General features: G+C 45.2%; 1 protein-coding gene and 3 long non-coding RNA genes across 4 annotated transcripts in view; 2 read left to right on the top strand and 2 right to left on the bottom strand.

Moving 5' to 3' along the window:
- LOC140460102 (uncharacterized) overlaps positions 1–4208 on the top strand; it is a 67340-nt gene extending 63132 nt beyond the window's left edge. The window contains exon 3 of the mRNA XM_072554502.1: positions 1524–4208. Coding sequence (XP_072410603.1) covers positions 1524–2473 — 950 coding nt within the window. The 3' untranslated portion in view covers positions 2474–4208. The remainder of the gene's footprint in view (positions 1–1523) is intronic.
- Positions 4209–4468: 260 nt separating this feature from the next.
- LOC140460525 (uncharacterized) lies at positions 4469–9202 on the bottom strand. Its single transcript, XR_011954156.1, has 2 exons — positions 7397–9202; positions 4469–5332 (listed from the first exon to the last, which is right to left on the bottom strand). It is a non-coding gene; the product is annotated as an uncharacterized lncRNA (long non-coding RNA).
- Positions 9203–11338: 2136 nt separating this feature from the next.
- LOC140460526 (uncharacterized) lies at positions 11339–15675 on the top strand. Its single transcript, XR_011954157.1, has 2 exons — positions 11339–12606; positions 14624–15675. It is a non-coding gene; the product is annotated as an uncharacterized lncRNA (long non-coding RNA).
- Positions 15676–15979: 304 nt separating this feature from the next.
- Positions 15980–24799, bottom strand: LOC140460520 (uncharacterized). The gene is made up of 2 exons (XR_011954150.1): positions 24685–24799; positions 15980–17281 (listed from the first exon to the last, which is right to left on the bottom strand). It is a non-coding gene; the product is annotated as an uncharacterized lncRNA (long non-coding RNA).
- Positions 24800–25283: the final 484 nt, after the last annotated feature.

Raw genomic sequence — 25283 nt, 5'->3', positions numbered from 1 at the left:
GTCCTTTTACTAAAAGCTGGTCCTTCTTCTCAGGGATGCTGTGTCCTTAGTTTTTTTCAGAGCGATGGTAAAAAAAACCCGGGCTCCGAAGCGACTGGTTTAGTACAGAGATGAAAAACGGTATTGGGAGGCATTTTTGGTTATATGTGAACAGATGAGACTTGAGGCCAAAGCTTTTACGAAAGGGGCGTGGTCAGTCCTGAAAGCTGAAGTCTCGTTTGGGTGAGTTAAGCAGTGGTCTATGTGGAGAAAGGCTGCCAACATTGTCTCCTTCTGCCCTTCTAACTTCAACTGTAAGCCTCTGTTTCAGTTTTACTTTGTTTAAGGGATTTGTTTTTTTTTGGTACTGTTGTGTACCAGCATTGCGAAGAGTGTTAAGAGTTTCTCCACAGCTTGTACTGTACTTAATAAAGTTTGGTTGTTCACAGAAGTTGGCGTATTGCAGTGTAAGAAGCTCAAGCAAAAGAACTTAACAAAGGAACCTAAGGGATGAGTCTTTCATGCAGAAAGTGGCGTGTTTAAGGAAAGAGCTGTCAGAGGAAGTGGTGGGTGCTGGTACAATTATGACATTAAAAGGCATCTGGATGGGTATACGATTAGGAAGGGTTTAGACGATATGGGCCAAATACTGGCAAATCGGCCGAGATTAGGTTAGGTTATCTAGTTGGCAAGGATGAATTAGACTAAAGGGTCTGTTTCTGTGCCTAATATCTCTATCACTCTGGCTTGCCATTAACATTTGCCACATCTAGATGTACAGTTTCTCTCTGGTGTCAGTGTCAATGCCTTGATATCTCATTCTTAACCGGACTGGCAGTGATGACTTTTGTAATCTTTTCTTACAGACTATCTGAAGACAGAAGTTTCAAAGTCAACAGATAAAGGGCTGATGTTCAAAATGTTGATTCTCCTGCTTCTCTGATGCTGCGCTTTTCCAGCGACGCAGTTTTTGACTGACTCTCCAGCGTCTCCAGTCCTCCCTTTCACGTCAGTGTCTGACAGTTACTCAGTCCATCAGGACCACAACAATTTTCGACTATGATTCTGTGAGAAGGAGCAAAGCTTTCTTTTTGGTTCCTGTTTGAGTACGGGGGGCACTGGTTGAAAGACCCTACTGTTGCAGCGCACTGAGTGTGGAGCCTGAAACAACTCTACTGCCTGGAAAGAAGAATTCATGGTGGGGTTGTACACGTGTGTGTGCAGCTGAAGCTTCGGCCATGGAGAAATCAGAGGAAACACAACCTGTTGAGAAACTATGGAATTGTGGCGACTGTGGGAAGGACATCTGTGTCCCATCTGTCCTGGCGGCTCATCAGTGCAATCACACTGGGAAGAGGCCATTCTCCTGCCCCAAGCGGGCAAAGGGCTTTACTTGCTCCTGTGTCCTGCTAGCCCACCAGCATATACGCACTGGTGAGAGGACGTTTTACTGCTCCGTGTGCGGGAAAGGGTTCACTTGGGTGGACAACCTCCAGACCCACCAGCGATGTCACGCAGGGGAGAGGCTCTTCAGTTGCCATGAGTGCGGGAAAGCCTTCAGCGACTCCTCCAACCTGCTGACGCACTGGCGAGGCCACTGGAGAGGCCCTTCAGCTGCCCAGAGTGTAGGAAGGCCTTCAGCAATTCCTCCATCCTGCTGGCCCATCAGCGGGTCCATACGGGAGAGAGGCCCTTCAGCTGCCCAGAGTGCGGGAAGGCCTTCAGCTGTTCCTCCTCCCTGCTGGCCCATCAGCAGATCCACACGGGGGAGAGGCCCTTCAGCTGCCCAGAGTGCGGGAAGGCCTTCAGCTATTCCTCCTCCCTGCTGACCCACCGGCGAATCCACACTGGGGAGAGGCCCTTCAGCTGCCCCGAGTGCGGGAAGGCCTTCAGGAAATCGTCCCACCTGCTGGCCCATCAGCGGGTCCACACGGGGGAGAGGCCCTTCAGCTGCCCAGAGTGTGGGAAGGCCTTCAGCAATTCCTCCAACCTGCTCTCCCATCAGCGGGTCCATACGGGGGAGAGGCCCTTCAGCTGCCCAGAGTGTGGGAAGGCCTTCAATAAGTCCTCCAACCTGCTTGCCCATCAGCGGGTCCACACGGGGGAGAGGCCCTTCAGCTGCCCCAAGTGCGGGAAGGTCTTCAGCAGTACCTCCACCCTACTGAGACACCAGCGGGTCCACACGGGGGAGAGGCCTTTTGACTGCTCTGAGTGTTGTAAGGCCTTCAGCAATTCCTCTGACCTGTTGTCCCACCGGCGGGTCCACACCAGAAAAAGGCTATTCAGCTGCCCCGAGTGTGGGAAGGGGTTCACCCGCTCCTCCAACCTGCTGGCCCACCAATGGGTTCACACCGGGGAGAAGCCGTTTGCCTGCCCTGACTGTGGGCGGAGGTTCACGTTGTTCTGCAACCTGCGGAGGCACCAGCAGGGGCACCAGTGCATCCAACAATCAGATTCCACCAGTGACACTGCTGTGGGTCACTCCCAAGGCTGAACCTCCGGCCCATTCTGACAGTGGGTGCAGTGAGCTTTTTTTTGTTTTGTGCTGGACTCGCACCACCCTCTTTCCCCCCCCCCCCCCCCCCCAACAAGCCCACCTACATGGCTCAGGGGTGGCATGGTGACTCCGTGGTTAGTACCACTGCCTCACGATGCTGACCTGGGTTCAATTCCACACTCGGGGTGACAGTCTGTGTGTAGCTTTCACGATGCCCCCCCCCACCCCCCCACCCCGCCCCAGCACGTCTGTCTGGGTTTCCTCTGAGTGCTCTGGTTTCCTTCCCATGGTCTAAAGGTGTGCAGGTTAGGATGGATTGGCCCATCTAAATTGTCCCATAGTGTTCAGGGATGTGTAGGTGTGGTGCATTACAGGGGTAAATGTAGAGGAATAGGGATAGGGGAATGGGTCTGGCTGGGTTACTCTGCGGAGGGCCAATGTGGACTTGTTGGGCCAAAGGGCCTGTTTCCATACTGTAGGGAATCTATTCTTTCAAAAAAATTCCTCCAAGCAATATTGATAAAATATGCCGAGTTGGACAAAGTATCCCATCAAGTTTGAGACAAACCCAGAGTTGAAGAAGTCACATGACACCATGTTAGAGTGCAACAAGTTTATTTGAAATCACAAGCTTTAGGAGCATTGCTTTTTCACGAGTGCTGCTCCTTCATCACTTCATCTGGTGCCATGTGACTTCTGACCTTGTCCACCCCAATTCAACACCAGCACCTCTGCATCAGAGTTGACGAATTAGATTGGATTTTATTCGGCCTGATTTAGTGAGATGTTCATTTGGAAACTCAAAACTGTCGGACCAGCAAAGAGATGCGAATCATAGAGTCCCACAGCAGGAGACAGGCCCTTCAGCCCAACATGGTCCACGCCGAACAAACTGTCCATCAACACTAAGCCCATTTCCCTGCACTTGGCCCATTTCCTTCCATACCTTTCCTATCCACGTATTTGTCCAAATGTCTTTTTAAATGTTGTTAATCCACCCACCTCAACCACTTCCGCTGGCATTTCATTCCATATGTGTACCACCTTCTGCGTAAAAAGAAACATTGCCCCTCACATTCCCTTTTATTCTTTTTCCTCGAACCTTAAACTGATGCCCTCTAGCCCTCACTTCCCCAACCCTGGAGTAAAGGTCTGAGTGCATTCATCCTCTCACGATCTCTTCACTTCTCTCAGGGCCTCTCTCAGTCTCTCATGCTCTAAATAAAAATATCTTAGCTTGTCCAACCTCTCCCTTTTACATAGACCCTTGAATCCTGGTAACATCCTTGTGTATGTCTTCAGCACTCTTCCAAGTTTAATAACATATTTGTTATAGACACTGCCCTGTCTACATATTTTGTTGGAAATATAGGACCTAATCCAAACTGGATAATCTGGTTGATGGGACAGGAAACCACTTCCTTTCTTGAGAGACAAGTCTCCTGGAAAGAACTGGCTGGCTGACTGATGTACTGACCCTCACAGTACCCAACTGCCCTCAGTTATCTGGAGGGAGTCCACACATTTGCCTAAGGTGGTGCTTGAAACCTTTATTATCTTTGGGATGGATCCCCAATCATTCCGTGCTGTGGAGTCATGCAGCCTGGAATCAGACCAACCAGTCCATAATCCCGAACTAAACTAGTGCCACCCATCTGCTCCTGGCCTGTATCCAGTTTGTTCATAGTTTTGTTCAACGTGAGAGTTGGACAAATAAATAGCTGATTGTTGATTTTAAAGTGTTGGGGATTTATTCTTATCACTAGAGACGTTTACACCACTTTTAATGCTAATTTTACAGATTATTAGGTGACACGCTCCTCTGGGTGTTTCTGTTTGAGAAAGGTGGTGCTGTCAGCCTTCGCTTTATAAGAGTATTGACGTGATGTACTGCTGAATGCAATGGAGTCAACATGAATCCCAGCCTCTCTCTGTGGTTGTGGGTGAATCGCCTTAATTTGGCTCTTAACTCAGAAACTGCACACAATTAACTGCTGAAACAATGATTTACACTTTATTGTATGTAGCAACCAAAAATAAAACTCCTCAAGTAACCAAGTTCAACCTCACAATTTGGCTATCACCCAATTGATGGCAGAATTTAACTGAGTTTCCACCAAAAGTATCTGTCTCTGGAAGTGTCCAGGGATTCAATGCAGCATTCTTCTTCCAAGTACTGCTGCCACATCATTCTGGAGTTGAATTCTGGTGGAGATTCCTCGCTTTCAAATCTGTGATGTGATGCTTCTTTAGATTCTAACACCACCTCCCCACATTTCTGGAGATCTCCGGTCTGTCGCTTACCTTCTTATCCTCGAGGTTTAGTGGTTTGCTTGGTACAGCCTTTCCTGCAAAAAAACCCCTTTACGTCAGGGCCTTCCTTCCACAGACAAACTTAATTGTCCTTTTGTCATGAGCTTATTAAACACTTAGCTCATCTGTCCCAGGAAACAGCTTGTTGTTTTGCGTCCTTCTTCCCAGGGATGGTTAACTAGCAGAAATTAGGCCATTCAGCCCATTGAGTCTGCTCCACTATTCAATCATGGCTGATATGTTTCTCAACCCAATTCTCCCCGTAACCCTTGATACTTTAGAATGATTGAATCTACTCCACCATTCAATGGGCTGAATGGCCTAATTTCTGCCTCTGAGGTCTTCTGATGTAGCAGTTTCTCAGTGGCCGTTTTGTTTCTTGGTCCAGAAAGAGTTCCTGCTGACTCAGGGAATTTGGAAAGTTCTGCAGTTTAAAGGACCACACCACATTCCCATCTGCCTTCGCCTGAGATACTGGCAATTCCCAAGATCCTTTGGTATCCCTGAAAACAATCGAGGTGTCTGGAAATCTCTGCTGCTACTCTGGAACAGAAGGATTATGGGGAGAAAATTCAGAAATCTGATGTGCAAAGAGACTATGGAGTTCTACTCCAGGATTCTCTCAAGGTAAACTTGCAGGTTGAGTTAGTGGTTAGGAAGGTAAATATTTTGATCAGACTTGAATATAAAAGCAGGGATGTACTTCTGAGGCTCTGAGAGGCTCCGGTCAGGCCACAATTGGAGTACTGTATGTCGATTTGGGCCCCATATCTCAGGTAGGATGTACTGGCCCTGGAACATGTTCAGACGTGGTTCACAAGAATGGTCCAGGAATGAAGACTTTAACATATAAAGAACATTAGAGGACTCTAGGTTTATACTTCATGGAGTTCAGAAGGATGAGAGGGGATCTAATGGAAACGTACAGAATAATGAACGGCGTGGATGTTGGGAAGATGTTTCCATTCGGAGGAGAGACTAGAACCTGAGGGCTCAGCCTTCGCGTCAAGGGAAGACCCTTTAGAACCGAGGCAAGAGAAACTTCTTAAGCCAGAGTGTGGTGAATCTATGGAATTCACCGCCACAGAAGGCTGCGGAGGCCGAGTTACTGAGTATATTTAAGACTGAGATAGATCGGTTCTTGAGTATCAAAGGGTTCAAGGGTTACGAGGAGAATGGGGTTGAGAAACGTATCAGCCGTGATTGAATGGCGAAGCAGACTCAATGGGCTGAATGGCCTAATTTCTGCTCCTATGGTCTTATGATATGCTGATGTGTGGAGGGGTGAGGAGGAGGAAAAAAGAGATGAAGAGAGAAAGGCAGTTAAGGTGAAGCTCGATAGAGACGAAGAAAATATAAGAATTGTATGATAAATGGCAGAACACATAGGAGCACTGACATACAGAGGGATCTGGGCATATAGATCCGTGGAAGTGGTAATGCAGGTAGGCATGGTGGTCAAGAAGATACACAGCACGCTTCCTTCAGTGTAAGAGTTACATTACAGCTGTTTATTCTGCACACCTGCGTTCGATTTTAGTGTCAGGCAACTATCTGTGTGGAGTTGGCAGATTGTCCCTGCACCCCACCTCCCGTGTCTGTGTGGGCTTCCTCCGGGTGCTCCGGCTTCCTCCTACAATCCAAACTTGTATCGGTTAGGATTAGCGAAGCTAAATTACCCATAGCGTCCAGGGAGAGGCAGGTTAAGTTGGATCGTCTGTGTGTAAATTGCCCCAATGCTCAGGGATGTGAAAGTTTGGTGCATTCGTCAGGAGTAAATGTCGATAATGGGGGTAAGAAAACGGGGCTCCACGTGTTAATCTTTAGAGGGCCAGTGTTGACTTGTTGGGCTGAATGGTCTGTTTCCACGCTGGAGGGATTCTGTGATAGTCAGAGGTGTTTTTTTCCCTCCAAAGTGGAAAAGTCAACTAAAAGAGGTTCAAGGTGAGAGGGGGACTGTTTGGGGGAGAAGTGGTGGGGGTGGGGAATTTACACAGAGGGATGATGGGTTTCTGGAACGCACTGCCAGTGCAAGTAGTGGAAGCAGGCACCTTAACAATGTTTAAGGTGTATCTTGATAAACACATGAACGGGAGGTGAACAGAGGAACAGAAACCACACATGGGCAATAAATAGCAGGTCTAAGTAAGGATTAAGAATTAGCACAGGCTTGAGGGTGTGTGTGTGCCGAAACCAAGTGAGACGGGCCTGAGACTGTGCTGTATTGTATTGATACAGCTTTCCCCCACTATTTGAAAGTAGAGTGTTCCTTTCATAAGCCGAAATGGCCGAAAGCAAAGAAGCAATTACCATGAATTAATTTATATTATGGCTTTCTTTGTAAAAGCGACAATCCTCTTCAGATTTCTTTTGGTTTGTGAGAACAGGTATTAATGTAGGTCTTTTGTAAAAGTGAAGTAGTGTAAAGTGAACTTTCGAAAAGTGGGGGATACCTTTATGCTGATGGAGGGGAGATGGGGGAGCAATGAAGAGGGGTGGATGGAGGCTCCGGTGGAGAATAAACACAGAGACCAATTGAGCAGCTTGGCCTGGCCCTGTGCTGGAGACTCAATGGGACAGAGACAAATGTATCTATTTCAGGTATACCTGCAGTATGCTCCATCCAGGATAAAAAATGTCCTTCATCTGCTTCAGCATACAGGGCAGATGAGCAGTTTCTCCCCGGTGTGGACCAAGAGGTGATGCGACTGAGTGGAGCCTTTCCTGTGCTGAATGCAGGTGAATGGCCGCTGCCCGGTGTGCAAATGCTGATGAATATCGCGCAGGCGGGGAAGGGAAACCGTTCCTACACTCCCTGCATTTTCATGATTTCTCCAAGGTGCAGGTGTCCTCATATTTCTCCAGGTTCAACAATCAGTTGAAACTCGCTCACACTTACAGCATATGCGTGGTGTTACTGGTGAACCCTCTGATTATTGGAGGACTCTCTCATTCAGTCTGTAAAGCATGTTCTAGTCACGACTCTGGTGTGTGGGTATGTGAGACTCTGAGTCTCCAGTCACACTGACGTTTAAAACCTAACAAAGCAGGCAGACCTTCTCCCCTTTGTTTACAAGGCCATCAATATCCAAGTCCTGGTGAATCAAGCAACTGTCAGACTTGTTTGGTCTGAGATTTCTGCCTCTAAATTCTTCTCTTGCAATCTCTTTCCACAGGAATATTACAAAGGTCATTGCTGTTAGTCCACAATAGAAAATCAGAACACACAATTCTAGTTTCTGTGGAACATTATTTCCTCTCTTAATACCCAAGATCTTTGTGCTGATCTATATGTAAATGTATACAGCAGGGTAATGTGGTGGATTGCATACTCCATGAAGAGTTCACTCAAGTTGCTGAATGGACATCTATCATGTGGTATTGACGTTCTTACTGAAGATATACAATATTCTGCAGTACAATATTATGAGCCCAGAAACACTGCACATCATGCTTTTAGAGCCTTAAACATTCCATCAAATATGTAACATATACCCCAGACTTATCTGTCTTATATTAACGCACGGTTGTGTTACATTTCCAGAAGATTCAGATTTAAGTTTTAAGTGTGACTTTTTGTAAAAGAAGCCGTCTTTTGGACTCCTTCCATGCTATACTGACTCTATTACTGGAAATACATCCAGACTACACCAGGATTCATGGATCAACGACGTGAGGCTTATCTTTACCCTCTTATAATTTTCTGTTGCATAAATGTTTCGACGAATGCCAACGCTTTTCACCAGTCACAGAGTCAGAGACATAAAGCACAGAAACAGATCCTTCAATCTAACTTGTCCATGCTGACCAGATATCCAAAATTAGTCTAGTTCCATTTGCCATCACTTGGTCCATATCCCTCTAAACCCTTCCTTTTCATATACCCATCCAGATGCCTCCACCACTTCCTCTGGCAGCTCATTCCATACACTCATCACCCTCTGCAAAAAAAGGTTAACTGCAAGGTCCCTTTTAAATTTTTCCCCGTTCGCCCTAAACCTATGCCCTCTAGTTCTGCACTCCCCCTATCCCAGGGAAAAGACCTTGTCTACTCACCCCGTCAACACTCCTCAAGTTTTTATAAACCTCTTTAAAAAACACACACTCAGCCTGCGATGCTCGAGGGAAAACAGCCCCATCTTATTCAGCCTCTCCTTGTAGTTCAAACCCTCCTACCCTGGCAACAGCCTTGTGACTCTTCTCTGAATCCTTTCAAGTTTCACAGCATCCTGCCTATAGGCGGGAGACCAGAATTGCACACAATATTTCAGAAGAAGCCGACTGAAACTGACTTTTGCAGAGTCTGCTCCCTGCTTGGATTCATAATCTCTGCCTCCCGTTGCTGCAAGTGAACAGTGCTTCCCCCCCTTCTCTCTCCCTCCCAGGATAAGGAATGGAAAGGTGGAGACATTGCTTCATTCCCAGATTTTGCGCAGAAGCCCCCCCCCCCATTGTCTGAATGCACAAGTTGGACCATGAGCTTCTGAAGCTACTGCTGCTCCTCTCTCTCTCTGAATGAAGATTGAGCTTCACCCCAGACTGCAACTTCCTTTATCTGTCCAAACATCTGTGAGCACAGCACATTTTTGTTGAAGTAAGGCATCTTTCCTGAAATTTACAATTAAAGCGGTGTCTTCCCCCTGATATTCAAAGGGATTGTAAGTCAGAGAAGGACCACGCCTTGTGTTGTGTGACAGTTGCAACAGGATGTCCCAACTCCTATGCTCAATTCAAAGTTTGTGAGAAGATTTGTAGCTCGGGTGCTCGTTGTGATTGTGTTTGCCGAGCTGGGAAGTTTTGTTGCAGACGTTTCATCCCCTGTCTAGGTGATATCCTCAGTGCTTGGGAGCCTCTTGTGAAGTGCTTCTGTGATGTTTCCTCCGGCATGTATAGTGGTTTGTCTCTGCCGCTTCCCTTTGTCAGTTCCAACTGTCCGCTGCAGTGGCCGATATATTGGGTCCAGGTCAATCTGTTTGTTGATAGAATCTGTGGATGAGTGCCATGCCAGAGAACAGCCAGGGAATTCCGAGGCATGGCCTCTAGGCATTATTCCAGTACCACATTTTTCAACTCTGGATCTGGGACAATGTGTGTGGTGTGGGGGAAGGGGAGGGGAAATAAGGAAACTGGTGAAATCTACATTGATCCTATGTAGTTCGTGGGTCCCAAGGCAGAAGATGAGGTGTTCTTCCTACAAGTATCAGGTAGTTAGAGCTTGAAGGGGGAGGCAGCAGAGTACTTGCGTGTCCTTGACGGATTGGGAGGGGGAGTTAAAGCATTCAGCCACAAGGCGGTGGGGTTGTTTAGTTTTGGCGTCCCAGAGCTGTTCCCTGAAATGTTCTGCAAGTTGGCGTCCAGTCTCCCCAATGTGGCAGAGACCACATTGAGAGCAATAAATAAATCTTATAAACAAATTGTACAAATCTTAGCCTGCCAGTTATTTTCTTCAATTAAGTTAAAGAAAATTTTAATTAAATTGGGTGACTACATGAAACGGTTAGTTGGTCAGACTCAAGTCATCATCCTCAAATGAGAGAATGCCATTAATATCAGTGAACTGCTTTTTTTGTTAGAACCACAAGTTCTTGATTTATTTTCGCAATTTACTGATATTCACATCTGCACATTCAATGTCAAACTCTGACATCAGAAATGACATGACACCATTAATTTTTTCTTACAATAATCCAACAAACAAATTCATAACACAGTGAATACCAAGTCTCATTAATATGAAATTAAATTTGACCAAATAAAATGTAAAATCGAGATGTGAGATAACAAATGGGGGAAGGGCAGAAGGAAAGAAATGCAGCATCACAGAAGGTGCTCCTCCAGGGAGTGTATTTTACCAACTACAACTGCTAAATATAAACAAACACTCTGACATGATCCTCCGGTTTTAATGTAAACCATAGCCCCATACAGTAGGTACCATTTAAATAAGTTAATAGATACAAGCCTTGAGTAAATCCAGCCTCCAGCCGGACCCCCCGCTTCTTGGAGCTCGGACCTTCCTCCAGCTCCGGGGGGTTGTTGAGCTCCTGGGCTCCGGCCGCCGCCGAAGAAGCCGCGGGCGCCGGCTCTCTCTCCTCCACCGCCGACATTTTTAATTTGTTTTCTCGTTCACCCGGTAACCGTCACCTCCCCCTTCCCGGGCCCCGGAAATTATACAAAAATAAACAATAAACCCCACCGGGGACTGTCTCCTTTTTCTTCACAACTTTTGTTTGAAAAGTTCCGGCTTTAATTTGAAATGTATTTTAAAGGTATTTTCTGAGGTAAACGATGCCTGTCTGCCCCCCTCCCTCCGTCAGAAACCGCCCGCTGAGTCGATGAGAAAACCGCAGCCTCGCGCCGCCATCTTTATTTTTCTTCTTCTTTCCGTCTCCTCCTTCAGTGACGCGCGTCATCCACGCCCCGCCCAATCAAATCTCACCTTACTCCAGCTGACCAATGGCGACAGGCGCTGGTTGTTACTGACAGAGTTTGTGTCCAATTGCCAATTTGGGATAAAAAAGGCGGGAGTCACAATTTTTTTCCCCCTCTGGCTGCACATCTCATTCCTTTTGCCTGTCTCTTCCGCAGGGGAGGGGGAATCCCAAACTAGAGGGTACAGGTTTAGGGTGAGAGGGGAAAAATTTAAAAGGAACTCAAGAATTTTTGAAAAAGTGTGAAAGTTAATTCGCCTCAAGAAAAGCCCACTCTTACGACCTGAACAAAATAGATTGTTCACAGCCTATTACTCACGAAACAAGAAGGATGTTGTGAAACTTAAAAGAATTCAGAAATTATTTATAAGAATGTTGCTAGGGTTGGAGGGTTTGAGCTACAGGGAGAGGCTGAATTGGCTGGGGCTATTTTCCCTGGAGCATTGGAGACTGAGGGGTGACCTGATGAAGGTTTATAAGATCTTGACAGGTCTGGGTATGAGAAAAAGATAGTGTTCCCTGGGACGGAGGAGTCCAGTACAAGAGGGCATTAGTTTCTGGGTGAAAGGGGAAAGATTTAAAACGGCCCCAAAGGGCAAATTTTTCACATGTAGGTTGGTGTGTGAACTGAATGAGCTGCCAGGAAAAATGGTGGAGGCTGGTACAAATACAACATTTAAAAGGCATCTGGATAGGTACATGAGTAGGAAGTTTTAGAGGGATATGGACAAAGTGCTGGCAAATGGGATGAGATTAATTTAGGCTTATCTGGTCGGCCCATCCCGAAGGATTGTTTTTTGTGCTCTACAACTCAATGGTTCTATTTCCACAGAGCCAGAACCAATTTCAAAAGGCGAGGAATAGGCCATTCGCTCCTTACACACTGTCCTCAACTGTGGCCTAACTGAGCATATTTCAATTCTCAGTGCTATGTAATGAGCGAGACTTTATTAAAAATCTTAAAGCAAAGGAACACTTAGGAGGCAGCAATTATAATATAGTAGAGATCAGTGTGCAGTTTGAAAGAAAGAAGGCAAAACTAGACGTAATGGTGTTACAGTTAAATAAAGGGCAATAAGAGAGGAACTGACAAAAATTGACTGGAAGCAGAGCCTAGTGGGGAAGACAGTAGAGCAACAATAGCAGGAATTTCTGGGTGTAATTGAGGACACAGTACAGAGGTTCATTCCCCCAAAAAAGAAAGATTATCGGGGTGGGGGGCAAGGAGACTGCCATAGCTGACAAAGGAAGTCATGAAATGTATCAACGAAAAAGAGAGCCTATAAAGAGGCCAGACCACTGGGAAATCAGAAGCTTCGGAAGACTACAAAAACAAACAGAAGATAACAAAGAGAGAAATAAGGAAGGAGAGGATCAAATATGAAGGTGAGTGGACCAGTAATGTTAGAAATGATAGGAAAAGTTTTTTGCAATACGTAAGAAACAAACGAGAGGCAAACGTAGAAATTGGGCTGCTCCAAATTGATGCAGGAAGGTTAGTGATGGGAGATAAGAAAATAGCTGAAGAACTTAATAAATACTTTGTGTCAGTTTTCACAGTGGAAGACATGAATAATATCCCAACAATTAAGGAGAGTTAAGGGGCAGAGTTAAGTATTGTAGCCATTATAAAAAAGAAAGTGCTAGAAAAGCTAATAGGTCTAAAAATTGAAAAATCTCATGGCCCTGATGGCTACAGCCTAGCGTTCTGAGGGAGGTGGTTGAAGAATTAGCAGAGATGTTGGTTTTAATCTTTCAAAAATCACTGGAGTCAGGGAAAGTCCCAGATGATTGGAAAATCACTGTTATAAGTCCTTTGTTCAAGAAAGGATCAAGACAAAGGCTGGAAAATTATACGCCGATTAGCCTAACCTCAGCTGTAGATAAAATTCTAAAATCTATCGTTAAGGATGAGATTTCTAAATTCTTGGAAGTGCATGGTTGAATTAAAGTAAGTCAGCATGGATTTAGCAAGGGGAGGTCGTGCCTGACAAACTTGAAGAGTTCACAAGTAGGTTAGACTTGGGAACCCCGAGGATGTCATCTACGTCGATTTCCAAAAGGCCTTTGATAAGGTGCCTCATAGGAGGCTGCTGAGTAAAGTGAGGGTCCATGGTATTAGAGTTGAGCTACTGGCATGGATTGAGGATAGGCTGCCTGAGAGAAGACAGAGAGTTGGGATAAAAGGTTCTTTTTCGGAATGGCAGCTGGTGACAAGTGGTGTCCCTCAGGGCTCAGTGTTGGGGCTGCAGCTGTTCACTTTATATATTAATGATCTAGATAAAGGGACTGGGGGCATTCCCACGAAGTTTGCTGATGATACAACGTTAGGCAGACAGGCAGGTAGTTCTGAGGAGGTGGAGAGGCCGCAGAAAGATTTGGACAGTTTAGGAGTGTGGTCCAGGAAATGGCTGATGAAATTCAATGTAAGCAAATGTGAGGTCTTGCACTTCAGAAAAAAGAATACAGGCATGGACTATTTTCTAAACAGTGAGAAAAATTCATAAAGCCAAAGTACAAAAGGGATCTGGGACTGCTAGTCCAGGATTCTCTAAAGGTTGACTTGCAGGTTGAGTCCGTGCGTAAGAAAGTAAATATAATGTTGTTATTTATCTTAAGAGAGTTGGAATGTAAAAGCAGCGATGTGCTACTGAGACTTTATGAAGCTCTGGTTAGGCCCCATTTAGAATACTGAGTCCAATTTTGGGCCCCACACCTCAGTAAGGATATAGCGGCACTGGAGCGTGTCCAGCAGAGATGCACGCAATGATCGCGGGTATCATAGGCCTAACAGATGATGAACAGCTGAGGATCCTGGAATTATATTCATTCGAGTTTAGAAGGTTGAGGGGATATCTAATAGAAACTTACAAGATAATGCATGGACACTGGTAAGTGTTTTCCATGAGGCAGGGAGACTAGGACCCATGGGCACAGCCTGATAATTAGAGGGGGTCAATTTAGAATGGAAATGAGGAGACATTACTTCAGCCAGAGAGTGGTGGGCCTGTGGATTTCATTGCCATGGAGCGCAATGGAGACCGGGACATTAAATGTCTTCAAAGCAGAGATTGATAAATTCTTGGTATCGCAAGGAATTAAGAGCTATGGGGAGAGTATGGGTAAGTGGAGTTGAAATGCCCGTCAGCCATGATTAAATGGCGGAGTGGACTTATGACCTTACTTCCACTCCTGTGTCTTATGGTACGAAGGAAGAGCTCTTTGCTATTCACTTTACCTCCACTTCTAATGATTTTATAAATCTTAGTAAGGTCACCCCTCAACCCCATACACTCCAAGGAAGACAGTCCCAACCTTTCCTTATAACTCAAACCCTCCAGTCCAGGCAACATCCTGGTAAATCTTTATGGAACCCTCTCTAATAGTATTCTTCCTATTACAGAGCCACCAAAACTGTATCCAGTACCCAGAAAGTGGCCTCACCAACATCCTGAACAACCTCAACGTGATGTCCCAATTTCTACACTCAATGGGGTGGACAGTGAAGGCAATGGTGCGAAATGCCTTCTTTACCACCTGTCTACCAGTGATGCAACTTTCAAAGAACTATATACCTGAACCCCCTAACCACTCCCCCCCACCCACCCTGCCAAAGTGTCTCTGTTCTACAACACGACCCAGGGACCTACCATTAACTGTACATAGCAATGCTGAAAATTCCTGCATTCTTTGCCTGAAGCCCACTGAAGATGTTACCCAGTTGGTAACGAAACTTCTGGAAATGAACCTTGCAGCTCAGCAAGCAAACCTACATCCAAAACCTCAACCTGAGCTACAAATCTTCCCAAAACTCACTATGTCCAGCCCTTCCTTGTTTAGCAAAATGCAACCTCTCACTTTTAATAATACCTCTCTCATCGACACACACACACACACACACACACGCCCCACAACACACTCACAGGCTTAAACTCCATCACACTCAGTTCACTCTTACGCACGCACTCACACACACACACACACACAAAATTCTATGGAGTGAATTTGTATTGGCTGAATTATATTTGCAGATACTTTCAATTTTGTTCAAAAAGCACACAATCTGCAGGCAGTCAATCCATGCAATATTTTATAAATTCCTACTTTGGAAATAGAACCAGTCTGATTCAAGATTGGAATACTGACAGACTCGAACCTCACATCTTTAATGCATTGTCTGAGCTGAGATGTCAGTTTTTTTTAAAAAATAAAACATTAAGTCATCTCAAGAGCGTGACTTTAACGATGTTCTGGGATTTACATACTAATGAACCAAAACCTGCAACCCATTCTAAAAGATGAAAGACATAACAACAATCTCGGTTTGTTCAATCAGTCGCATGACACTGTGATCTTTTGCTATACAATCGGTGTATTATTCCCCTGCCAACAGCTACCCGATGAAGGAGCAGCACTCTGAAAGCTATTGCTTCCAAATAAACCTGTTGGATTATAGCCTGGTGTTGTGTGATTTTTAACTTTATCTACCCCAGTCCAACACCGGCACCTCCACACCGTTTCCAGTGGACGCAGCCCACATCTCCCGCTGCTGCCAGTAAACTGTACAATGCTGATGAAATGGTGCAGTACCTGCACTTATGAAAAATTTACAACTTCTGACGATACTAGCTACTCATTCACTGCTCCATCTGATACATGACATTGGAAACTTAGTGCAGGAGGCTGAAATGAAATGAACAGCTTTAAAACAAAAACCTCTTGGAGCTCAAAGCCTTCAATGAGAGTCTGAGCCCGGTGATAAGTTCAGGTAACCTTTATTGCGACCCAACGTTGTTACAGCTTCAGATCCCCCCAGCAAAAAGGTGTAGAAAAAGTAGCTGCTTTTTAAATAGCTTAAGGTAAAAGAGTGCACCCCCACCCCACACCACCTCACCTTCTTTACTATGGTCACCACCGAGTTGTCAGTTTGTAATTGGATCCTTGGTACAGCCTTAACTGTTGGAAGTATTGCCTCACTCAGCAATTTCAACCCATACCCTGTAAACAAGTAAGTCTTTCCCCACTCAATGACCGATGGCAGTGGTGAGCAATGAAGAGTCAAGCATGCTGTTGTGGGTCTGGAGTTATGTGTAGGCCAGACCTGGTAAAGGATGCAGCTGGGATGACTGAGTGAATCCTTCCCCACAACAGCAGTTTCTTTCCCTAAAAAAGGGATGTGAGTGAATCAGATGGGTGATGGCCCCCAAACATTCATTTCTTCATTAGGTTCTGAACTCCAGATTTCTGACCGAAAGCCAATTCCACCATCTGCCACGGCGGGATTCAAACCTGGCAGTCCCCGGAACTGGGTTGATAGTCCAGTCAATCAGGCAATTGGCTATCCCTCCTTTAATCCCCCTGCGATGGCACATGAACTCGCTGGTGGGCCGGTGGGCTAGCAGGTTGGAGGCCTGGGTAAAGACCTTCCCACACTCGGGGCAGCTGAAGGGCCTCTCCCTGGTGTGGACCCGCTGGTGCCTCACCAGGTCGGAGGCATAGCTGAAGCCCTTTCCGCACTCGGGGCAGGTGAATGGCCTCTCCCCAGTATGACTGCGCTGATGAGTCTCCAGTATAGAAGGGACACGGGAAGTCTTTTCCGCAGTCGCCACACTTCCACGGTTTCTGCACGGGGAGGGATCCATTGGGTTTCTCCATGGCAGAAGCTTCAGTTGCACACAAACACATGTACAGCCCCTCCCTGCCGTGAATTCCTCTTTCCAGGCCGTATAACTGCTTCAGGTTCCACAATCAGTGCGCTGCAACACTAGGGTCTCTCATCCAGTCCCATTGATGCTGAAGACGTGCTCCAACAGGAACCAAAAGGCTTTGCTCCTTCTCACAGAATCATGGTCAAAAATTGTTGCAGTCCTGAGGGATTGAGTGACTGTCGGACATTGACGTCGAAATGAGGACTGCAGAAGCTGGAGAGTCAGAGTTGAACAGTGCGGCGCTGGAAAAGTACAACAGGTCCGGCAGCATCTGAGGAGCAGGAAAGTTGATGTTTCGGGCATCAGCTCTTCATCTGTTGATTTTGAAACTTCCGTCTTCAGATCATCAAATGCTTTGTAAAAAGAGATTACAAAAGTCATGACTGTCAGTGCAAGGTAGAAATTCAGAACAAGCAATTCTACTTTCTGCATAACACTCTTTTCTTTTGTTATTCCACACTGAATATGGAAAGGACCATCCCACTCTCTTTCTCCCCTCTGTTCTCACACCGCTCTAACTAATTCTCCTGAAGATGTTGATTCAGGATCTTCCAGGGGCAGAACAGCAAAAACTTCAAGACTGACATCTCTCTGAATTTTGGATAACTCCACTGCTGAGAGTGAGCAGGTCTGATTTTGGGAAGCTCACAAAATAATGTCAGTTCAGGGTGAACCTGCAATGCAAGTTCTTGAGGAACAACCAGACATGAAGTGGTTAACATCCCTGGAAAGGAGAGAGCAAGATGAGATATCAAAGGCATTAACACCGACACCAGGGAGAAACTGAACATACAGATGTGGCAAGTCAGAGTCAGAGATAGACTGCATGGAAACAGTCCAACTCATCAATGCCAACCAGATATTCTAAATTAATCTAGACCCATTTGCCATCATTTGACCGATATCCCTCTAAACCCTTCCATTTTATATTTCCATCCAGATGCCTTTCAAATGTCATAATCGTACAAGCATCCACCATTTCCTCTGGCAGCTCATTCCTCACACGCACCACTCTCTAAATGAAAGAGTGAATTTAGCACAGTGAATCTATCTTATCCATAGTGCCCAGGGGTGTGGAGGTTAAGTTAGCACGGCCAATCCATGCTAACCTGCTCATCCCTGGGCATTGTGGGTAAGTTAGCACAGCCAATCCACCCTAACCTGCACATCCCTCGACGATATGGGTAACTGAACACTGCCAATCCACCTGAACACATCCAAAACAGAACGCTATGGGTCATTTAACATGGCGAATCCACCCCAACATGGACAAAGTTACATATAACACAATAAAAGGTTACAGTCCAACAAGTTTATTTCAAAGCACCGGCTTTCGGAGTGCTGCGTCTTATTCAGTTGGTTGTGGAGTACGAGATCATAAGACACAGAATTTATGGAAAAACATTACAGTGTCCTGCCACTGAAATTATATACTGAACAAACCTGGATTGTTAAGTCTTTCATCTTTTAGAATGGGTTGCAGGTATCAATAATATGCAAGTTCTAGAACTTCCTGTCAGGCTCCTTCTCGAGATAACTTAAGGTTTTATAAGAAAAGGTGACATCTCAGCTCAGATAATGCATGAAAGGAGTGAGGTCAGAGTCTATCTGTATCCCAATCTTGAGTCAGCCCGCTTCGATTTGCAAAATGAAATTTACAAAATATTACATGTATTGGCTGCCTGCATTTACTGCCAGCACATTGTGCATTTAGAGCTATACAGTCATAGATGGACAGCTTGGAAACAGACCCTTCAGTCCAACTCATCCATGATGACCAGATATCCCAACCCAATCAAGTCCCACTTGCCAGCAACTTGCCCATATCCCTCCAAACTCTTCCTATTCTTTTCCCCTCCAGACTAGCCTCCACCATTTCCTCTGGCGGCTCATCCCATACACATACCACCCCCTGAGTGAAGAAGTTGCCGCTTAGGTCCCTTTCACACTAAACCCATGCCCTCTAGTTCTGGACTCCCCCACCCCAGGGGAAAGACTTGGTCCATTTATCCTATCCAAGCCCCTCATGATTTTATAAATCTCTGTAAGATCACCCCTTAGCCTCTGACGCTCCAGGGAAAACAGCCCTAGCCTATTTAACCTCTCCCTATAGCTCAAATCTTCCAATCCTAGCAACATCCTTGTAAATCTTTTCTCAACCCTTTCAACTTTCACAACATCTTTCCGATAGGAAGGAGACCAGAATTGCATGTAATATTCCAACAGTGGCCTAACCAATGTCCTGTGCAGCCGCAACATGACCTCCCAATTCCTGTACTCAATACTCTGACTATTAAAGGAAAGCAGACCAAATGCCTTCTTCACTATCCAATCACTATCCTATTCTTCACTACCTGCGACTCCACTTTCAAGGAGCTATGAAATTGCACTCCAAGACCTCTTTGTTCAGCAATACTTTTTAGGACCTTACCATTAAGTGTATAACTGCTGCTAAGATTTGTTTTCCCAAAATGCAGCACCTCACATTTATCTGAATTAAACTCCATCTGCCACTTCTCAGCCCATTGGCCCATCTGATCAAGATCTTGTTGTAAACTGAGGTAACCTCCTTCGCTGTCCACTACACCTCCAATTTTAGTGTCATCAACAAACTTATAGCTATTCCTCTTATGCTCACATCCAAATCATTTATATAAATGATAAAAAGTACAGATCCTTGTGGCACTCCACTGGTCACAGGCCTCCTGTCTGAAAAAAACAACCCTCCACCACCACCTTCTACCTTTGAGCCAGTTCTGTATCCAAATGGCAAGTTCTCCCTGTATTCCACGTGATCCAACCTTGCTCACCAGTCTCCCATGGGGAACCTTGTTGAACGCCTTACTGAAGTCCATATAGATCACATCTATTCTCTCCCCTCATTAGTTGCCTTCGTTAGTTCTTCAAATACATTCATTCAAGTTTGTGAGACATGATTTCCCACACGTAAAGCCATTTGACGATCCCAAATCAGTCCTATCCTTTCCAATATATGTACATCTTGTCCCTCAGTTGGATTTCCTCCAACAACACAGACGTCTGGCTCACTGGTCTATAGTTCTGTGGCTTGTCTTTACCACCTTTCTTTAACAGTGGCACAACATTATTCAACCTCCAGTCTTCCGGCACCTCACCTGTGACTATCAATGATACAAATATCTCACCAAGAGGCCCAGCAATCACTTCTCTAGATTCCCACAGAGTTCTAGGGTACACTTGATCAGGTCCTGGGGATTAATCCACTTTTATTCATTTCAAGGCATCCAGAACTTGCTCCTCTGTAATATGGACATTTTTGAAGATGTCACCATCTATTTCCCGACATTCTATATCTTCCATGTCCTTTTCCACAGTAAACTCTGATGCAAAATACCCGTTTAGTATCTCCTCCATCTCCAGCGGTTCCACATAAAGGCTACCTGACTGATCTTTGAAGGGCCCTATTCTCTCCCGACTTATTCTTTTGTCCTTAATGCATTTGTAAAACCCTTTGGATTCTCCTTAACTCTAGTTGCCAAACCTATCTCATGTCCCCTGTTTTCCCCTCCTGATTTCTCTCTTAAGTATATTCCTACTTCCTTTATACTGTAAGGCTTCACTCGATCTATCCTGTCTATACCTGACATATGCTTCTTCCATTTTCTGAACTAAACCCTCAATTTCTCCAGTCATCCAGTATTCCCTATACCTACCAGCCTTTCCTTTCACCCAAACAAGAATATACTTTCTCTGGACTCTAGTTATCACAGTTCTGAAGGCTTCCCATTTTCCAGCCATCCCTTTACCTGAAAACATTAGTACACAATCAGCTTTTGAAAGTTCTTGCCTGATACCGTCAAATTTGTCCTTCCTCCAAATTAGAATTTTTGAGCAAAATAGAATGTATCTGCAAATCTAATGCTGCAAATTCAAATTCATCCCCATGAAGAGTGTGGTTCTATGTGTGTAATAGAGAAACCCTGTTTCCATGCTGTATATCTATCTGTCTATTTGATAACAGATGCTTTATTTCTGTTGGCGCAAGTATGTTTGTAAATCATAGCTGGATATTAATAGTTAGATGTAAAGGAGAGAGAATTCCTCAGGTAGAGCACTATCAGAATCCTGGGAGACCCCTACTTCAGATTCACTTGGACTGGTTGACAGTCTGGGAGAATATGGATTGGGTCTCGATTGAATAAATGTTTTATTTTTCCCGAACCTGTAAAAGGGGGTGTTAAAGCTTCAGCAGAAATCCAGCAGAGCTGAGAACAGACCAACATCTTACTCTGTGGGAACAGGGAGATCAACAGTTGACAGACAAATCCGGACCTGAAATCCAAGCCGACACCAGACTACCCTGTGATCAATGCTTTGAAGAGCAGCACCAACCCTCTACCTTTAGTGAGTGTCCCATTTGACTACCCCCTCGATATTCAGGATCCAGTCCTTGCCATCCTGAAGCCATGTCCCTGTAAGGAGTTTCAGATCATAATTATTCTCTTCAATGTGTTCAGTCAATTCATTCACTTCTGTTACAATGCAGCTCACATTCAGTTTTTAGTTTCAGTTTCTGTGATCTTCTGAATCCAGTTTTGATTGCTGGTATATTTACTGTCCTTCTCCCTTTCTATCATTCTCTGATGTTCATTTCCACATCACGACATTGCTCACCAGACTTGATTTGGATTGGCCAGGCTAAATTGCCCAGTGTCTAGGGAGGTGCAGGTTAGTCGGGTTAGACATGGGAAATGCAGGGTTATAGGTTCATAGTAAGAGAAGCAGGAGTCAGCCATTTGGCCCGTCCTGCCTGCTCTGCCATTCATTAAGATTATGGCTGATCTATCCATCATCTCAGCTCCTCCTCCCTGCAGTGTCCCAACTATACTTAATTCCCCAATTATGCAGAAACCCATCTAATTGTGTCTTGAATATACTTAACGAAGCTGCCTTCTCTGCTTCCTTGGGCAGAGACTTCAACAGTTTCACTATTCTCCAGGAAAAGCAGTTCCTCCTCGTCTTTGTCCTAAATCTACTTCCCCTAATCTTGGGGCCCAGTCTCATCTACCAGCAGAAATGACTGGATAGGGTTGGGTTTCATCCCCACAGAGTAATGAATTCCCACTTTCCACCAAATCCCAGATGTACTCACTCACTCACTCAGTTGCTGTCTCACAAATGAAAGATTTCATTGTAACTTCTTCTGCTCTGAGTAAGGGCAAAACATTTTTGAAAGCTGCTCTGAAAGTCCAGTCTTCACAACAACACCTCTGCTTTCACTGAAGATGACTAAAGTCATACAGCACAGAAACAGAACCTTTGGCCCAACTCATCCGTGCCAACTATATATCACAAACTAATCTAGTCCCGTTTGCCAGCATTTGACTCATCCCTCTAAACCCTTCCTATTCAAGTACCCATCCAGTGGCTTTTAAATGTTGTCATTGTACCAGCCTCCCCACTTCCTCTGGCAGTTCGTTCCATACACGTTCCACCCTCTGTCTGAAAATATGTTGCCCCTCAGGTCCCTTTCCCTACTCACCTTAAACTTCTGCCCCTTTAGTTCTGGATTCCCCTACCATGCAGAAATGACCTTGGGTATTCACCCTATCCACACCCCTTATAAACTTCTTTAAAGGTTACCACTCAGCCTCTGATGCTCCAAAGAAAATATCTCCCTGGCCTATTCAGCCTCTTCCTGCAGCTCAAACCCTCCAAATCTGGCAACAGCCTTCTAAATATTTTCTGACCCCCCCCTCAAAGTTTCATAACATCTTTCCTACATCAGAGAGACCAGGGTTGAATGCAGTATTCCAAAAGTGGCCTAACCAATGTCCTGTACAGCTGCAAAATGATCTCCCAGTTCCTATACTGAATACTCTGACCAATAAAGGAAAGCATACCAAACACCTTGTTCACTATACTGTCTGTGTAAGACTCCACCTTCAAGGAACTATGAACCTGCACTCCAAGGTCTCTTTGTTCTGCGACACTCCCCTTAACTGTGTCAGTCCTGCCTGGATTGCTGGACCAAAATGCAACACCTCACATTTCTCTGAATTAAACCCCATCTGCCACTCCTTGACCCATCCGATCAATTCTAATTTATGCTAAACTCTCTTTCCTCTCGTATTCCCTAGAAGGTGAAAATCTCTGTTCCACATACTCTCCCTCCATTCTCTCATTGCTGAACCTAATCCCTGCTGTACCTCATTCTGAAGGGTCTGTTTCATGCTGATTAAAAGGCCCACACTCAGGGGGATCTAATGGAAACATACAGAACACTGAATGGCCTGGACAGAGTAGACTTTCAGAGGATGTTTCCATTGGTAGGAGAGACTAGGACCTGAGGGCACAGCCTTCGAGTAAAGGGAGGGCGTTTTAGAATGCAGATAAGGAGATACTTCTTCAGTGAAAGAGTGGTGAATCTATGGAATTCATTTCTACAGAAGGTTGTAGAAGCCAGGTCACCGAGGATATTTAAGACTGAGGTAGATAGGTTCCTGAGTATCATGGGGATGAAGAGTTCCAGGAAGAGCCCGGGAGAATGGGGTTGAGAAACCTATCAACCACGATTGAATGGTATGAACAGACCTGATGGGCTGAATGGCCTAATTTCTGCTCCTATGTCTTATGGTCTCTTGCTATCCTGGCCACAGAGAGAGAATTGGGAGCAGGAATTGGCCATTTGGTCTTTCGCGCCTGCACAAGCATTGAACAGATCATAACTGAATATGGATCTACTTACATCTAAGTGAATAGGCTGGAACTTTTTCCCTGGAACATAGGAGGTCGAGAGGTGGCCTTATTGAGGTTTATAAAATCACGAGGGGCATAGATGAAGACCAATATCAGCTGTTGTTTCAAGAATAGGGAGCAATCTTTTTAAGGTGAGAGGAGAAAAATTTTAAAAAGACACAAGGAGCACATTTTTCGTTTAAGAGAGTGGAGTGTGTGTCAAATGAATGTCCAGAGGGAGTAGTGAATGCAGCTACAGTAACAACATTTAAAATAAGTTTGAATAAGTGCACGAATAGAAAAGTTTCAGAAGGATATGGGCCAAACATTGGCAGGTGGGACTAGTTTAGTTTGTGAATATAGTCAGCATGGACTAGTTGGACTGAAGGGTCTGTTTCTGTGCTGTGTGACTCTGTATCTGTTCTATACTGGTCTTAAAACCATTTTCTTGCCTTCCCCCAAAACCATCCACTTCTTTGTTCATCAAAGTCAAATGAACTCAGCCTTGAATACATTCAATGACCGGCCTAACTGCTGAAAGATATCCACACTTCTGAACTCAATTCCTCTTGCTAATATATCACTTGCCTTGCTGATTGCTTGCTGCACCTGTCTGACAACTGGCAGTAACTGGTTTCGAAGGACGCTGAGGCCCCTTTGTCCATCCACACATCTTTCCTGATGAAGAGCTCGTGCCCGAAACGTCGACTCTTCTCCTCAGTTGCTGCCTTACCTGCTGTGGTTTGCCAGCGCCACACTTTTCAACTCTGATCTCCAGCATCTCACTTTCGCCACATCTCAACATATCACTCCGTAAACAATGCACCTCCTTTCTGCTTTTTTTAAACATACATCAAAGGCTATACCTTCACATTGTGGCACTGCGTTTGCAAAGTGAGACACAGACCTGGATCAACTTTTCCAGAGTCTGTCCCCTCCCTCGATTCACTCTTTCCTTTCAGTTGCTACAGATCAATAATTGAACCCCAAAATGAAAACAAAATGGAAAACGTGGTGACAAAAACACTATTATACTCACAAATTTTAGACAGAGGAAGGAATTTATAGTCTGGGTTGAGGTTTAATCTTCATTCAGTGACAAAAGAGCAGCATCAGCGGCTTCATAGCTCACGGTCCAACTTCCGCATTTCGACAACGGCCGACTCTGATTGGCAGGAGGACCAGACGCCTTCGGATCCTCCAAGGTTCTCCATTGGTCCATGGAAAGGAGCTCGTGCGCACTTTCTGCGGACACGCAGGAGTATGCGCAGTACTTTGCTGACACCGGCAGACATGCGCAGTGCTTACTGACACCGTGGAGCATGCTCAGTATGCTCTGTCACGATGCTGGTGTTACCGACAAATCTTCGAGTTAAAAATCACAAAACACCTGGTTATAGTCCAACAGACTTATTTGGAAGCACGGGTTTTTGGAGCGCTGCTCCTTCATCAGGTGGTTGTGGAGAATAACATGGTAACACAGAATTTATGATCTTCTGATCTTATACTCCACAACCGTCTGATGAACGAGCAGCGCTCCGAAAGCTAAGTGTTTCTAAATAAGCCGGTTGCACTGTAACCTGGTGTTGTGTGATTTTTAACTTTGTACACCCCAGTCCAACATGGGCACCTCCAGAT

This window comes from Chiloscyllium punctatum, chromosome 36 (assembly GCF_047496795.1).
Source record: "Chiloscyllium punctatum isolate Juve2018m chromosome 36, sChiPun1.3, whole genome shotgun sequence".
Taxonomy (NCBI): Eukaryota; Metazoa; Chordata; class Chondrichthyes; order Orectolobiformes; family Hemiscylliidae; genus Chiloscyllium; species Chiloscyllium punctatum.
This window is presented reverse-complemented; position numbering and strand designations above follow the sequence as displayed.